Source organism: Lithobates pipiens, unplaced genomic scaffold (assembly GCF_037356315.1).
Source record: "Lithobates pipiens isolate NorthernLeopardFrog02 unplaced genomic scaffold, aLitPip1_a1.2 Scaffold_8, whole genome shotgun sequence".
Taxonomy (NCBI): Eukaryota; Metazoa; Chordata; class Amphibia; order Anura; family Ranidae; genus Lithobates; species Lithobates pipiens.
The window spans coordinates 636,432,931-636,448,910 of record NW_027507903.1 but is presented as its reverse complement, the minus strand read 5'-3'; the positions used below and the strand labels follow the sequence as shown (position 1 = coordinate 636,448,910).

Below are 15,980 nucleotides of genomic sequence, written 5' to 3'. Positions count from 1 at the left end.
GTGTCCTTTCCCTACACTGACAAAAGATAGAATGTAAAATGGCTGCCAGATCAGGTCTATTTAAAAGGTAGGGGGTATGTCCATGTGCTGAAATGTCTCAATTGGCTGTCCTGTACCCCATGATGGACGTGTCATGGGTCAAAGTTCTTCACAATGTAAACAAATATGTCTGCCGGTTTAGCGCCAGAAGTCCGCCGGTTTGGCGAATTGTGAACAAGCAAAGTTCGCTGCAAACCGACCGCCATCTCTATCTGAGAGGCAGAAATTGCCCAATGCTGAAGGAACCCATAGAAACCTCTGGAGGAACCCTAGGGTTTCACGGAACCCTGGTTGAGAATCACTGCTATACAGTATGCAGCTGATGCTACGTGCAGTTTATAAAAAGCTGACAAAGGGTGCGTGTATTAATGAAGGAAATAGTTAATTTGGACCAGGTTGGTCCAAGCAACATTATTAAAGTTAATTGCAACCTGGAGGTAACCTATGAAGGCTGAAGAGACTAATGGAGACTGCATTTCTGGGATAGAGAGGGGGTATAAGAACCAGGCCACTGAAGAGGTGTGTGTATACTGTTTTTTTTCTATTACATGGAATTTCTTTTTTGTTTTTTAAGATTCCATAGGGTGTATTTAAATAAGCAAGACTTATTTGAAGAAATCATTATGTTTTTAGCCACTCGTTGAATACTTTAGATCCCCTAAGAGATACAACAACTGACTATTGGTCACATGTTTAGTCATCAGCTCACTTACAAGTGCCATTTGAAGCAATTTGAGCTGCAACTTCCTGAAAAAAACATGTTTTACCATTATCACCAAATGTAGATAATTGTGAGATATTATCGACATTCGTCCAGATATGATTAGAATGGCTCATGTTTTTCTACTAAAAAAAGATCTGGCATCATAAATTTCATCAGTTGATCTTTCTTTCTTTCTTTCTTTGCTCGGCGCTTAGCCTGCAAGATGGGAGTCCATCAACTTTTTCCTCTCTTCCTTCTACATAGGGTCACCTTATTCTGTGCAGGGAATGGAGACAATATGACGGAGGGTGAGTACCCAGCACTGATAGATCGGTCCTGACTTCAATAATTTTGGCTCATACGGCAGGTCAACAAAATCAAACAAAAGCTATGCAAACTGACGATCCACATAGATAATCCACTGACACCAGTTCCACAGGTGTTGGTAAAATGATTGGGCTATCAGGTCACATATAGAACCAAATCTTTCCATATGTGACCAGCATGATTCATGATTCCCATGAAAAGATGTGAGAAGGTGATGAGAAGTCTAGATCTTCCTTACAAGGCTCAAAGCTAACAGTGCAATTATAAATCACAGCCAACCAGAATGTTTATTTCACTGGTCTGACTTCCTTTCATACAAAATATGGGTGGTCACTCGGAGTCTAGGGTTTGACATATTATCATGGAACCTTGCGGATTCAGGAAAAAAGTTAATTGGCCATAAGCAGATGTACTAATGAAGAAGGATCTTCTGAAAGCTTAGCAGGGACATTTCCAAAGATGGATGTACAAGGAACAGGGGAGATTTAAGTCTGGTTGTGTAATAAGTTGAAACATCTCCACTTTGAGATGGCAGCTTCACCACCAGGTGGGGATTATAAGTGGAGCTGGCCAGTATCAGATAGGACCCAATCCCAGTTGTAGAACTGTTCAATTCCCTGTATGAGTGACTGTTCATGGAGGAAAATCATGTGGAGAAATATGATGATAAATGTTTTATATGTCTTTGTAAAAACCTTTATTTGGGTATGATTAGTATTTCCAGGTGGCCATATATGTAGCAGTTAGTGATTGATCTAGGTGCAAGTGATTGCAAATTAGTGATTCCTTATCAATTAACATGCAATATTGTTTCACACTGTGTTGGACTAAAAATATTGATCAAAAGCATGATATATTGAATAGTCTATTTAAAACAATTATTTCATCAATTTGAATTACAGTCAGTTCTCTGACACAGATTTTTGTTCAATTGATTAGAAACAGTTTGCAAATTCTACCATGACTAGTTGACTTCATAGAATTGAAATTTATTGAGAGCTCACTAAACTGATCTAATGGAGGTCTTTGATTTGTGATTACTATTTAATTTCATCAGTTTAGTTGCATGGAATGATTGCTTTAAATATCATATTGATGCATGCGGCCACCAATAAAGTCATCTAATGTATTGATTTTTTGTCCTTTGAAAAATAATTGGTTACATTGATTCAAAAACATATTTATCAGATTCAAAGTGCTATATAACTGACCTGACACCGGGGAAAGTCTCCGATTAAAGATTATCTGATCATTTACGTGTTTCAGTTTAATTCTTCTGAATAGGTCATGTCTTACATATTATAACAAAAAAAGCAAAAAGAAAAAAGGAAACACACAGCACACAGTTTCTGACTTACATTCTCATAATGTATGGCTCATATTTCCACCCACTGAATATTGGGATACAACATTTACTAAAGGGTCAGTCCACCCAAATAGGATCCCTGTCATTGTCAGCGTTCTATGTCTTGGGGACCTTTAAGTCAGTGCAGTCCTATCTACTCTGCTATTATTATATGTCTTCCAAACGTATTTTATGTTGCTCTGTATCCAGGAACACAGACGTGTTTATATCATTTATTTCAGAACCACATGATTTTATCTTTTCAAATGTTCAGTTATTATGTGAACGATCCTCAATGGTTTACATATGTATTTTTTGAATAAATTAAATAGGAATGCATTAAGGGGTTTATTTTTTTTAAAATTGCTGAGAGAGTGCCTCGAGAATTTGCCCATCTGTCACGAATAAGCCATGTAAGGTGTCTAATATGTGTATTCCCTATGAACATCAGCTCCAGTGGCCATAATTCAGATTTTCCCTCACTTCCTGTCTGGTAAAACACTGTCCCCAATGTGAATGATATTATTGTGGCTTACGTCCAGAAATAAAAAATAGCTGCTTATTCACCTTATAAATGCAGTGAAATCTTGTGTCCCACTGAAATGGAGATGCATCGATCCTTCCACAGTAGGATTGTGGATGGCTAGTGTTAATCAGATTAACCAAATAGATGAACTCACTTCATCCCCGCCACACAAGGAACACAAGGTTTGCTTGACTTGGTTCTACTGACATGATTTCAGTAAATACCAAAATTACCTTGAAACATCTCCAGGGACTACTAACCTATCTCTCAGAAATCTCATGTGCTTTATGCCACCACTGGTGAGATCCTAGGAGACATCAGACAGTAGTACTTACATTTTTGAGTGATGGTCAACTTTAAGTATGACCAAAACTTAAATTTCATACAACATTTGTGAAGGGAGTCACTTTTGGCGGGGGGGCTGTGGAATCCAGAATCCCTTGTAGAGGTTGGGAAACTCTTGTTTCAGCTTCCCATGCACCTCCTATGTCTAGGTTATCGTAGATGTTGTATATAATGTTGTGTATATATATATATATATGTTGTATATATTGTCTCATACTATGGTGTGCTCTCTGCTGGGTCATTTGGGGCATGGCTGTATTCCATTGTTCTACTGTGTCTGTCTGCCTTGGGAGAATAGTATTATGGGATGTGCATTTGCTGTGAGGAGGGAGGCGGGAATTCCTCCAAAAGCTCTCCCTGCTGATTGGACAGTCTACCCTGCCCTGAATGCAAAGGGAGGGGGGGTTGTGTCGAGTGTTACCTCTGTGTACCTGTGTTTGAATAAACAGTTCATGTACAGCAGCCAAAATGAGTACTGCCTAGTTTGTGATTGCAAGCGGTTGGAATATCTGATATCTATATTCAGACTGGAAGGAAACGGTATATGATGAAAGCACTCAAGAGGAGTGTGGGGGTTTTCTGTTACAACATTGTTATTAAAGTGGTTGTAAAGGCTGAAGGTGTTCTACCTTATACAAAAACAGGGAGGGCACACCGACCTTTTGCATTACCAAAGATAAGATGTATTTAACCACCTTCAGACCGGACCATTTTGCTGGTAAATGACCAGAGGTCTTTTTACAATTTGGCACTGCGCTGCTTTAACTGGTAATTGCGCGGTCATGCAATGTTGTACCCAAACAAAATTTGCGTCCTTTTCTTCCCACAAATAGAGCTTTCTTTTGATGGTATTTGATTGCCTCTGCGATTTTTATTTTTTGCGATATAAACGTAAAAAGACCGCAAATTTTGAAAAAAAATGATATTTTCTACTTTTTGTTATTAGAAAAATCCAATAAACTCAATTTTAGTCATACATTTAGGCCAAAATGTATTCAGCCACATGTCTTTGGTAAAAAAAAAGTCAATAATTGTATATTTATTGGTTTGCGCAAAAGTTGTCACATCTACAAACTAAGGTACGTTTTCTGGAATTTACGCAGCTTTTAGTTTACGACTGCCTATCTCATTTCTTGAGGTGCTAAAATGGCAGGGCAGTACAAAACCCCCCCAAATGACCCCATTTTGGAAAGTAGACACCCTGAGGAAATTGATAAGTGGCATGTTGAGCCCATTGAATATTTTATTTTTTTGCCTCAAGCGATTGAATAAACAAAGTTGTCACTAAATGATATATTGCTCACACATGCTATGGGCATATGTGAAATGACACCCCAAAATAAATTCTGCTGCTTCTCCTGAGTATGGGGATACCACATATGTGGGACTTTTTGGGAGCCTAGCCGCGTACGGGGCCCCGAAAACCAAGCACCGCCTTCAGGCTTTCTAAGGGCGTAAATTTTTGATTTCACGCCTCACTACCTATAAGGCCGCGTACACACGCGCGGACTGTTCGCCCAACCTTGTCCGCTGAACAGTGTTTGGGCGGACAGTCCGCTCGTGTGTGGGGCTTCAGCGGACAGTTTCAGCGGACAGTTGGCCGAACAAGGTCTTACGGAAATTCCGAAAAACTGTCCGCTGAAACAAGGTTTCAGCGGACTGTTCGCTCGTGTGTAGGCTTGTTCGGCCAACTAAGTCTCGCGCATGCTCAGAAAGGATTTCCACGTCGGAAGGTTGCATTGCAGTGTATAGGACGTCGTATTTTTCGTCCCGTCGTACGTGCCGTTCACGTCATCGCGCACGGTTTCAGCAAACTGTTCGTCCGTCGTGTGTGGCCATGTCCGTCCATGCTAAGTTTGAGCGGACTGTTCGCTCAAACTGTTGGACGGACAAAGTTGGGCCAACAGTCCGCGCGTGTGTACGCGGCCTTACAGTTTTGAAGGCCATAAAATGCCAAGATGGCACAAAACCCCCACAAATGACCCCATTTTAGAAAGTAAACACCCCAAGCTATTTGCTGAGAGGCATTTTGAGTCCATGGAATATTTTATATTTTGCCACAAGTTGCGGGAAAATTACAAACTTTAATTTTTTTTTTTTTTTTTTCACAAAGTTGTCACTAAATGATATATTGCTCACACATGCTATGGGCATATGTGAAATGACACCCCAAAATAAATTCTGCTGCTTCTCCTGAGTACGGGGATACCACATATGTGGGACTTTTTGGGAGCCTAGCCGCGTACGGGGCCCCGAAAGCCAAGAACCGCCTTCAGGTTTTCTAAGGGCGTAAATATTTGACTTCACTCCTCACTACCTATTACAGTTTTGAAGGCCATAAAATGCCAAGATGGCACAAAACCCCCACAAATGACCCCATTTTAGAAAGTAGACACCCCAAGCTATTTGCTGAGAGGCATGTTGAGTCCATGGAATATTTTATATTTTGCCACAAGTTGCGGGAAAATTACATACTTTTTTTTTTTTCACAAAGTTGTCACTAAATGATATATTGCTCACGCATGCCATGGGCATATGTGAAATGACACCCCAAAATAAATTCTGCTGCTTCTCCTGAGTATGGGGATACCACATATGTGGGACTTTTTGGGAGCCTAGCCGCGTACGGGGCCCCAAAAACCAAGCACCGCCTTCAGGCTTTCTAAGGGCGTTACAGTTTTGAAGGCCATAAAATGCCAAGATGGCACAAACCCCCCCAAATGACCCCATTTTGGAAAGTAGACACCCCTAAATTTAGGGGTACACTAGTGAGACTAGGTAATAAATGGCGGGTGCCCTGAAACTATAAAAAAAATAACTAACCAATCAGCGTCACCTGTAACAGTTATATGGTGATCACTGGTGAAAGGGTTAACTAGGGGGCAATCAGGGGGCTTTATGCGGTAGTATATGGGGGTCCCTGGCGCTATAAAAAGCTGCGGCGAACCTAAATACCTACCTGCCTAACTAGCGTCACCTGTGACACTAATACAGCGATCAGAAAAACGATCGCTTATTAGGCTGGGTTCACACTGGAGCGATGCGGGAACGCCACGAATCCGCGGCGGGTTCCCGCATCGCATGCCTCCCGGCGGCAGTTCACACTGCCCTATGCGAACTGCTGGGAGTGTCAGTGAAATGTTAATGACACCCCCAGATCAGTTCGCATATCGCAGTGCGATCTGCAAACTCGGATCGCATGGTGTGAACACCCATGCGATCCGATTCTGCTGCGGGCCAAAAAAAGGGTCCCGTGCGAATTTGCGGCGGGTGCGGCGGGTGCGGCGAATGGCTGAACTCGAATCGCACAGAGATCGGATGTGATTTTCACTGCAGTGCGGTGCAAATCACATTCGTTCTCATAAACCGCTGCAATGTGAACCCAGCCTTAGTGACACTGGCGACGGGGGGTGATCACGGGGTTAAACCTTTATTGGGGGGGTTAGGGGGGCACATTAGAACTAAAGGGGGCTAACCCTAACTGCCCTAACAGTTATTACAGTCACAAATGACACCAATGCAAAAAAAAAAAAGCAATTGGTGTCACTGTGACTGGGGGGGCAGGGGTAATTGGGGGGTGATCGGGGGGTAAAGGGGGGGTGTGAGTGTGCCTGGCATGTTCTACTGTGTAGTGTAGTGCTTGTGCAACTCACCGATGCTCTCTCCTCGGTGCCGGAACGAAAACTACCGACACGGAGGAGAGAATACATCACTTCCTCTCCTGTGTTTACATTACAGGAGAGGAAGTGATGTCACCGGACATTTTCATTCGCCGGGAGCGATCGCGAGGGGGTGGCCATGAATGAATGGCCGTCCCCTCGTCCGGGATCGCTCCCGAACGGATACCGACCGCCGCAGGCACCGGGCGGGGGCCCGATCGGGCCCCCGCCCGCGGGAGGCAAGGGACGTACATGTAAGCCCTTATGCCTGCCCGTGCCATTCTGCCGACGTACATCGGCATGCGGCGGTCGGCAAGTGGTTAAATAGTAAAAACAAAAGTCATGCTCACAAACAAATGTTTAAAAGAGGCTTGACATTGCTCAAAGAATTTGTAGCTGTGTCTTCTAGACACCTACAACCTGGACCGGTTGTTTAGGAGGAACCAGATGGTTACCGCTAAGGCTCTGATGAAGAGGGTACTCCCTCATAACGCGTAAGCCATTTGCGATACCATCTGGTTCCTCAAAAACACCCGCTCCAGGTTGTAGGTGTCTAGAAGACACAGCTACGAATTCTTTGAGCAATGTCAAGCCTCTTTTAAACATTTGTTTGTGAGTATGACTCTTGTTTTTACTATTTAAATAAATGTTATCTTTGGTAATGCACAAGGTCGGTGCGCCCTTCCTGTTTTTGTATATGTTTCAGCTCCAAGGACACCCATTGTTCTGAGGAGGGCAGCAAGACCTTTGACTTTCCATAATTTGTCCAATGGGTAGGCTACACCATGTACATATGGATTAAGCTCCTGAGCGCAGGAGATTGTTTTGTGTTGTTTGGGTTTTGTACCTTAACCACTTTCCCCCAGAGGTATGCATACATGTGGCCTCTCGGTGGGTGGGCTTTAAAGCTGAGTGGCCGTATATATGCATGCCTATATATACTCATTACTGTGCTGAGAGTGTGCTCCCAGCAAAGTAACTGCCGGGTACCAGAAAGCTCCTGATACATTCTTAGAATAGGGAGCTTTCTGTTCATGTGACCTCTGTGACTGCCAATCACAGTGGTCACATGATCAGAATGCTCGCCTCAGCCTTCCAGCATTTAGAATCTCTTAAAGGACCAGGAGGCAGTAGCAGGAAGGGGTTAATGCAATCTCTGCATTTCGGTTAGAAACCTTCAAGGCTTGGCCCCCAGCTCCCCGCTATACTCACCTGAACCTGATCTCAATCCAGCGATGTGCATGAGAGCAACCCTCTTGACTCTCTACCTCCTCATTGGCTCAGAGAGCTATTGGCTCCTGCTGCTGTCAATCACAGCCAGTAAGGAGGGAGTGAGAGGTGGAGCCAAGCCCTGCTCTTTGTATCAATGAACACACAGGTCAGGAGCGAGCCTGCCTGAGTGCCCCCATAGCAAATGACTTGCTATGGGGGCACTCAGCAGAGAGTAGGTGCCCGGAGCTTTGGTGGGGGACCCCAGAAGAGGAGGATGGGGTCTGCTCTGTGAAACACTATTGCACAGAGAAGAAATATATGCCATGTTTGGTATTAAAAAAAAATAAGGATTACAATCACTTTAAGGTCTTATTTCTAACACTGGTACACACAGGCCTACAATATTTTGAAAGTGCAAAACACCCTCTTTGGCGAGGATCCTTTTTGCTACATAAATAACTTTTTCCTATTGATTTTCAATCCTAGAGTGGCCTGTGAAGCAAGTGGCTTGGAAAATGTTTTTTGCTCATTATACAGAAAAATAGATCTATTAATTAGTGCTTAGTCAAGTCATGAAAAATCATGTTGGCCGTAGCTGTCATTATGATGTCACACATCTGTCTTTATGTTGTCTTTTCATTGCAGAGTACATCGAAGACATCCATGTCGACATACCAAGACCAGCTATTGTGCAGAATATAACAATTCTGCAGTGTGTCAACTGTATAATAAATTCTACCAAATGCCAAACTTTACACCATACCTCTGGGCCATATACAAATCATACTACGCAAGTGCCTTCCCCCATTCCATCTCCCACAGAGTACTTTGTGATTTGCAGATTTGGTGTCTGTCTAAGAATAAGGGCGATCTTCATGGTAACACTGAAACTCAACAAAATTGTAAATGTAAGTTATTGCTTTTATCTCGGCAACTTGGAAAAAGTCCAGAACATAATTTAGACGTTGAATAGGCTTTGAGGGTCAACACCAAAAAAGACCTTGAAAATCAACCATGGAAATTTGAATTGGTTCAAATTGTTTCATTAAAGCCCACAAATAGGGGACCGACATGTTTTAGGATGTTATGTTCTGAGGTCATCACCAAGGTGGCCAACAAATGGCAGTGACCATAAATCTTGCAATATCATGTTATTATAGCTGGTTGAAACAGAAACAATTCCCCAAATCTTATCAAACAATAGCGATTATGTGATGGCTAGGAGAAGGGTAATTTGAATGTGTAATGTGAAATATAAAAACATTTCAGAAACCTATAGGTGCACTGCTGAAAAAAATTGTTTTTGTTTTTTCATTTTCTTTTCATTTGTTTTGTTTTTTTCATTTTTCGGATCATTCGTTATGATCGATATTCATTATTTCAAATAAATTTGTAACTTTGGATAAATTAGAATTTGTTACATTCCATTCATATTGATGCGGTATTCATTTCGATCATTTGTAACTTCGGATAAATTTGAATTTGTTATGTTCCATTCATTTAGAGATGGCATTCGTAATTTGGGATAATTTGTAACTTTGGTTAAATTAAGTTAATTAACACAAACAACAATGGAGATCTAATGACTCTCCCATACTAGAATTATTTACAATAAACACATTCTAGTAGACAACAGACAGACAGGTGGCCTGAGTTGATAACATCAGCACCTTCTATGAGCCTCAACATGATGAAGGCCATCACTATAATGTGGCATATACAGGGCTCCCAGAGTCTGTGTTTTGGGGGGATATGGACTTGAATACAAAGTAATACCACCTTGAGGGTCCCCAGGCATACAGCTCGCAAAGAACACCGTTCCCCCAAATGCCAGGGCCCATGATCGGTCAGCAAGAGGCTCGTATTCAGTCCCCTCCAAAAGCCTCTATCCCGGCTAGGTCTGTCACAGGGATCAATTGAGTTCACCCTAACTCTGGAATTGCTACACTTCTCTTTTCTGCCGCTGGTGACATTAGATAAGACAAGGCCAAAGCAAGAACAGATTACAAGTATATGGGGTATCTCATCCAATGGGCAGTGGTTTTCTTAAATCCCTTGGCCTGCTGGAAGAACCTATATATTTGGGTGGAATCAGGTGATCTATGTTCTGTGCCACCTGGACGGCTGTCTGGGTGGACATGTGTTGTACTGCTCGGGCTGCTAGGCCAGGGTCTCGGGCACATCTCGGACACATCTGGCTTCTAGGCTGTCTGAGGGTATATCCAGAAGCAAGAGAGCAGCGTAGGGCTGGGATTGCGCCTTTCAGTCCAACCAGTAGTGACGGTTCTGCCGGCCGGAGAACCTGACAGTGGTCGGAGGTAGAGGGGAAGCTGTCACCACTTAGGGACCAACCACCTTATTAACAGGGACCACACTCAGTAGCTGAAGCAAGTACCAGACCAATATTCTCACCAACCGGGGACGGTGAAGAATTGGGAAAATTCAGCAGGTGTCAAGCAGGCCAGTGGGGTAAAGTTTGAGAAGTATCAGGAGTGCCAAGCTAGGGACCCAGCGGAGAAGCAGGGCTGACACTTGAGAAAGATACTAAAGTGAAGATTGAATCAGCAAGTCTAGAGAGAGATAGACTGGGAGCTCCGTGGGTTGAGAACCTGCAAGAAGTGATTGTATAGCATTTTATGTATAGCATGTATTGTTACAACTTGTGTTAGGATCTGTTCTAGACTGTTGCCATAGGAGACAGCATTCCTACACATCCAGATGTGGTGTCTTGCTGGATGACTTTCCTTGCATGGCTGTCTACCTGTCTCGAAGTCTGCCAATTAACATTGCAACTACCTAAGGGTGCAACTACCTAAAGCCCCGTACACACGAGAGGACTTATGTCCGACAGACTTCCGAAGGAGTTCTGCCGGAGTTCTGCTGGAGTTCCGACAGAGTTCTGACGGACTTTTCGCCTGAGCGGACTTGGCCACACACAATCACACCAAACTCAGACGGATTCGAACGTGATGACGTACGACTGGACTCGAATAAGGAAGTTCATAGCCAGTAGCCAATAGCTGCCCTAGCGTCGGTTTTAGTCCGTCGGAATAGCATACACACGAGCAAATTTTTCGGTAGGAACTGGGTCCGGCGGAGTTCTGTCGGAAAAATTTGAAGCATGTTCCATTTTCTAAAGTCCGTCAGACTTTTGCGAATCAAAAGTCCGTTGCAGCCCACACACGATCGAATAGTCTGACGGAATCATTCCGTTGGACTTTGGATGTTGAAAAGTCCGCTCGTGTGTACGCGGCATAAGGGTGTCCTGGTCCTAAACCATCTCTCCCACAGTTCTGTTCAAGAGAAATAAAATCTCTTTGCATTCAAGAATTGTCTGGCGCCCATGAATCTATCTTGCATTACACCCACTATGCTTTACAACCCACTCTATACAGAAGGATATCAGCAGCTCTTGGCCCTGGAGGTTCTCATTAGACTAAAGGAGGCCTGGGATCTTGCTACACTTACATCTGTGAATCACATTTGCTGCTAGATTGCAATGTTATTCTCCACTAGTTCTAAACGTATAGCTATTATTTAACCAATGGATGGGCCATACCAAATCTGAAAGATTCCAGTAACTGGAAGTCACATTTAATGCATTTGGTTTAGGAATTAGGTTGTATTTGCCATTTAAAATGAATTCCTTCACTACAAATGTTAGGCAGTAGACAATGATATATTTTTGTAAGCTATCCCCTTGGCCTACCTTACACTGATCCTTGTTGTTTGTTGTGTTCTTAAGGTCACAATCCCACCCCCTCCAATTGCAAGAGCCACTGGGAGGTGTCATGCCAACAAAGCAAAGTTCACGTTGAAAATTCCAGGACGAAGTCTTAGCCTGACATTCAAAAAGGTATGACAGATACAGACGGGGAAGTATGTCACGCCTACTCATAGTGTTAATGGTCAGATACTATAGCTGGCTTCTGTGTTCTTCACCTATAGCAGCCCTTTTTCCAATAAAGCAAGCAGGCCTACTGGTACTTAGTTGCCCCCAGATCTTAGACACAATGCTATTGTGCTTGGGTACCATGCCATGGTGTCCTTGATGAAAAGGCAGGCTGAGTTCTGACTGTAGTCAAAATCCGATCCGAGATCATGAACAATGGAATCCAAACTAGCTGGCAGGGCAGGTAGCAGGCAAAGGCAAAGGTCAATGTATGGGAACGAGGCAGGAAAACAAGGAGCTTGGAGCACATGTTGCAAACACTATTACAAGTGTAGCGCTACCCGAGCAGGGGCTGCTGATAACTGGTTCTCCTATTCCTGCACAGCCAGTCAACAAGCATTTTTCACTTCCATCCCGACACAAGAAAACAGTCTCTGAGCTTGGTGTTGTTGTTTTATTAGGGTTATAGGGGTTATGGGATGCCCAGCTTGACCAAAACAATAAATGGGGATAACTGTTCTTTCTATGTACAAAATGCTGGACTGTCCTCCTTCCTGGACACTGTCAGTCTTTAGTGATCAAAAGCAAATGTCCCCTGAGGAATAGCCCCCTTAGTCCCACCTCTTAGTCCCCCTTAGAAAATAGCACAGTGTTACATAGTTACATAGTAGATGAGGTTGAAAAAAAGACAAGTCCATCAAGTCCAACCTATGTGTGTGATTATATGTCAGTATTACATTGTATATCCCTGTATGTTGTGGTCACTCAGGTGCTTATCTAATAGTTTTTTAAAATTATCGATGCCCCCACTGAGACCACTGCCTGTGGAAGGGAATTCCACATCCTTGCTGCTCTTACAGTAAAGAACCCTCTACGCAGTTTAATGTTAAACCGCTTCTCTTCTAATTTCAGTGAATGGCCACATGTCTTTTTTAAATTCCCTTCCACATAATGAATGAATGAATGAAATACTTATATAGCGCACAATGCGAACTGAATCGCCTCTAGGCGCTGTGGCGAGCTTTGATCATCTGCTAAAAGAGGAAGGTCTTGAGTTTTTTCCTAAAAGCCAGGTGATTTTCTTCCAGGCGGATGTTGATTGGTAGAGCATTCCATAGCAGAGGCCCTTGGACAGCGAATCTCCGATCACCCTTGGATTTATACCGGGCTTTGGGCACGAGGAGGAGGTTTTTGTTGGCTGATCGAAGACTGCGGTTTGGTGTGTAATGATTTATTTTCTCCATTAGGTATTGCGGAGCTTCTCTATGCACGCATTTGTGGGTGAGGCAAAGGGTCTTGAACGTGATCCGATTTTTTACGGTTAGCCAATGTAAGCTCCTCAGTGAAGGAGAAATGGATTCCCAGGGTTTTTTTCCTGTTATCAGCCTGGCCGCCGTGTTTTGGATCAGTTGTAATCGCGCAAGTTGATATTGTGGTAATCCTATGTAAAGCGAGTTTGCGTAGTCCAGTCCTGAATTAATGATTGTTCCAACTACCACTGCTTTGTCATTCTTTGGGATAAAAGGGATGAGTCTGCGAAGCATGCGCAGTAGATGGTGAGATCGACTGACTACAGATCCTATTTGCGCATCCATTGACATTTGTGCGTCTAAAATAACCCCGAGACTCTTCGCTTTGGTCTTTGGGGAGATAGTCTGCCCAAAGACGGTTGGTGGAGACCAGGAGGTTTTGGTTGCGGGCTTATGATTTGGGTGTAAGATAAGAAGCTCTGTCTTTGATTGGTTCAGCTGGAGGGAGTTGGTGGTCATCCAGTCCTCTATTGATTTGAGGCAGTTTTCAAGTTGTTGTTGGTGATCTTTTTTTCCATTGATCCGGAAATAAAGTTGCGTGTCGTCAGCGTAAGAGTGGAAGCAGAGATCTGAGCATCTGATTATTTGAAGGAGTGGGCGAATGTAAATGTTGAAGAGAACGGGTGACAATGGAGAGCCTTGAGGGACTCCGCAGGTGACTGCCCGAGTTTCGGAGAGGAATTTTCCTAGTTTCACTGTCTGTGACCGATTTCCTAGGAAGGACGCGAACCAATGGAGATCTATGTCTTGGACTCCGGCTATTTCTGTGAGGCGGACGAGTAGAGTATTGTGATCTACTGTATCAAACGCTGCACTTAGGTCTAGCAGTACGAGGAGACACGGCTCTCCGTCATCTGCTGCTTCGAGGGCGTCATCCCAAATCTTGAGGAGAGCTGTTTCTGTTCCATGACCCGGGCGGAAGCCTGATTGCAGCGGGTCCAGGAGTTTGTGAGTATCCAGGTGAAGTTGTAGCTGATGTACTACAGCTTTCTCCATGATCTTAGAAATGGTGTTGAGGCTTGTAATCGGCCTACGGTTGTTTGGATCCTGAGGGTCCAGGTTTGGTTTCTTGAGTAGAGGTTTGACAATGCCTTGTTTGAGGATGCTGGGAACAATCCCTTCGTGGAATGATCGGTTTATGAGGTGGGTTATGGTTGGAGCCACGATGTCGGAGCATTCTTTCAGTAGTTTTGTGGGGATGATGTCAATAGGTGAGGTACTGTCACGCAGTTTATTAATGATGTTTTTTGCGGTGTCTACGGTAATTGGGGATAGTGAAAATTTTGGCGGTTGCGTTATGTTGGTGCGGACATCCTCTTTATGTATTTGCTGGCTGAGGTTGGATGTTTTCTTCTGACAAATTGTTTCCCTGATGGTTTTGACTTTATCAATGAAAAAATCCGACAGTTTGTCACAGTAATCCTGGGATTCGCTTTCTGGGGGTTCTAGGCACACCGGATTCATTGATTGATTAACCAGTTTAAACAGTTCCCGTGGTTGGTTTGCGGCCGTTGAGATTGTATATGAGAAGTGGTCCTTTTTGGCTTTGAAGATTGCTTTCCGATAATTCTCTGTCAGACCTTTGTAGTTAAATAGGTTTTCCTCGGTGGGATTTCTTCTCCATGTTCTTTCCGCTCTTCTGCGTTCTTGCTTTAGTACGGAGAGGGAGCTATTAAACCATCCAGCATTTTTCTTCCTGATGAGAGCCCTGCGTTTTGGTGCTACCGAGTCTGCTGATTGCAGTAATGCCTTGTTCAGGGAGTTGAGTGTTTCCTCCGTAGAGTGGTTTAAGGTTATTGTAGATATTTTTTTGGACAGAGTGGTTTTGAAGGCTTCGGAGTACAGTTTTTTATGCGATCTGGTCCAGTGCGTTGTTACAGGTTTCTGTTTTGCGTTGGTGATGTTGGTAGCGATTTTGAATTTGATGGCGTGGTGATCCGTCCATGGCAGAGTTATGTTGTCGAGTATGTTGACGTCGATGTTCTGTTTGAAAATGAGGTCCAGGGTGTGTCCTGACCCATGCGTGGGAGTCTTTATCAGTTGCTGTAGACCCAGTTCTTCTAGTTGATTGATGCAGGCAGTCGCGATGGGGTCTTTAGGCTCGTTTGCCCAAAGGTTGAAATCTCCGAGTGCCAGGAAATTTTTGAATTTTAGGGTGTGCATTGCAAAGGATTCCGTGAGGGGTGAAAGAAGATTGGACTTTGGTCCCGGTGGTCTGTAGCACAGTAGAATATGAGTGGTGTCATGGGGTGTTGGTTGAAAATGTAGCGTCAGGGTTTCCATAAAGGACACTGGGTTCTGAGCTGATGGTTTAGTGAGATCAAGGTGACCTTTAAAGATCACTGCTAGGCCTCCTCCTTTTTTCCCTATCCGGTGTTCGGTTATGATTCTGTAGTTTTCCGGCACCAATTCGGTGAGGATGGTGTTGCAGTCAGAGGTTAACCAGCTTTCGGTGATGAAGAGGCAGTCTACATTGTTCTCGATGATGAAGTCGTGTACTTCCAGTCTATGTTTGACTGCAGACCTGGCGTTAATCAAGGCGCAATCTAATTGTAGTGGTCGAGTAGATGTCTTCCTGTGGTTGGGAGCTGGTTGTCGTCCGGTTTTTAATAGTTGTTCTCT

At 43.7% G+C, this 15,980-nt stretch overlaps 2 protein-coding genes across 2 annotated transcripts in view; both read left to right on the top strand.

The window, feature by feature from the left end:
* LOC143961567 (toll-like receptor 13) overlaps positions 1–15,980 on the top strand; it is a 152,466-nt gene that overhangs the window by 17,549 nt on the left and 118,937 nt on the right. The gene's annotated exons all lie outside the window — the stretch shown is intronic.
* Positions 943–15,980, top strand: part of LOC143961565 (uncharacterized) — an 82,468-nt gene continuing 67,430 nt past the window's right edge. Inside the window, exons 1-3 of the mRNA XM_077470873.1 lie at positions 943–1,050; positions 8,802–9,064; positions 11,902–12,012. Coding sequence (XP_077326999.1) covers positions 966–1,050; positions 8,802–9,064; positions 11,902–12,012 — 459 coding nt within the window. The 5' untranslated portion in view covers positions 943–965. The remainder of the gene's footprint in view (positions 1,051–8,801; positions 9,065–11,901; positions 12,013–15,980) is intronic.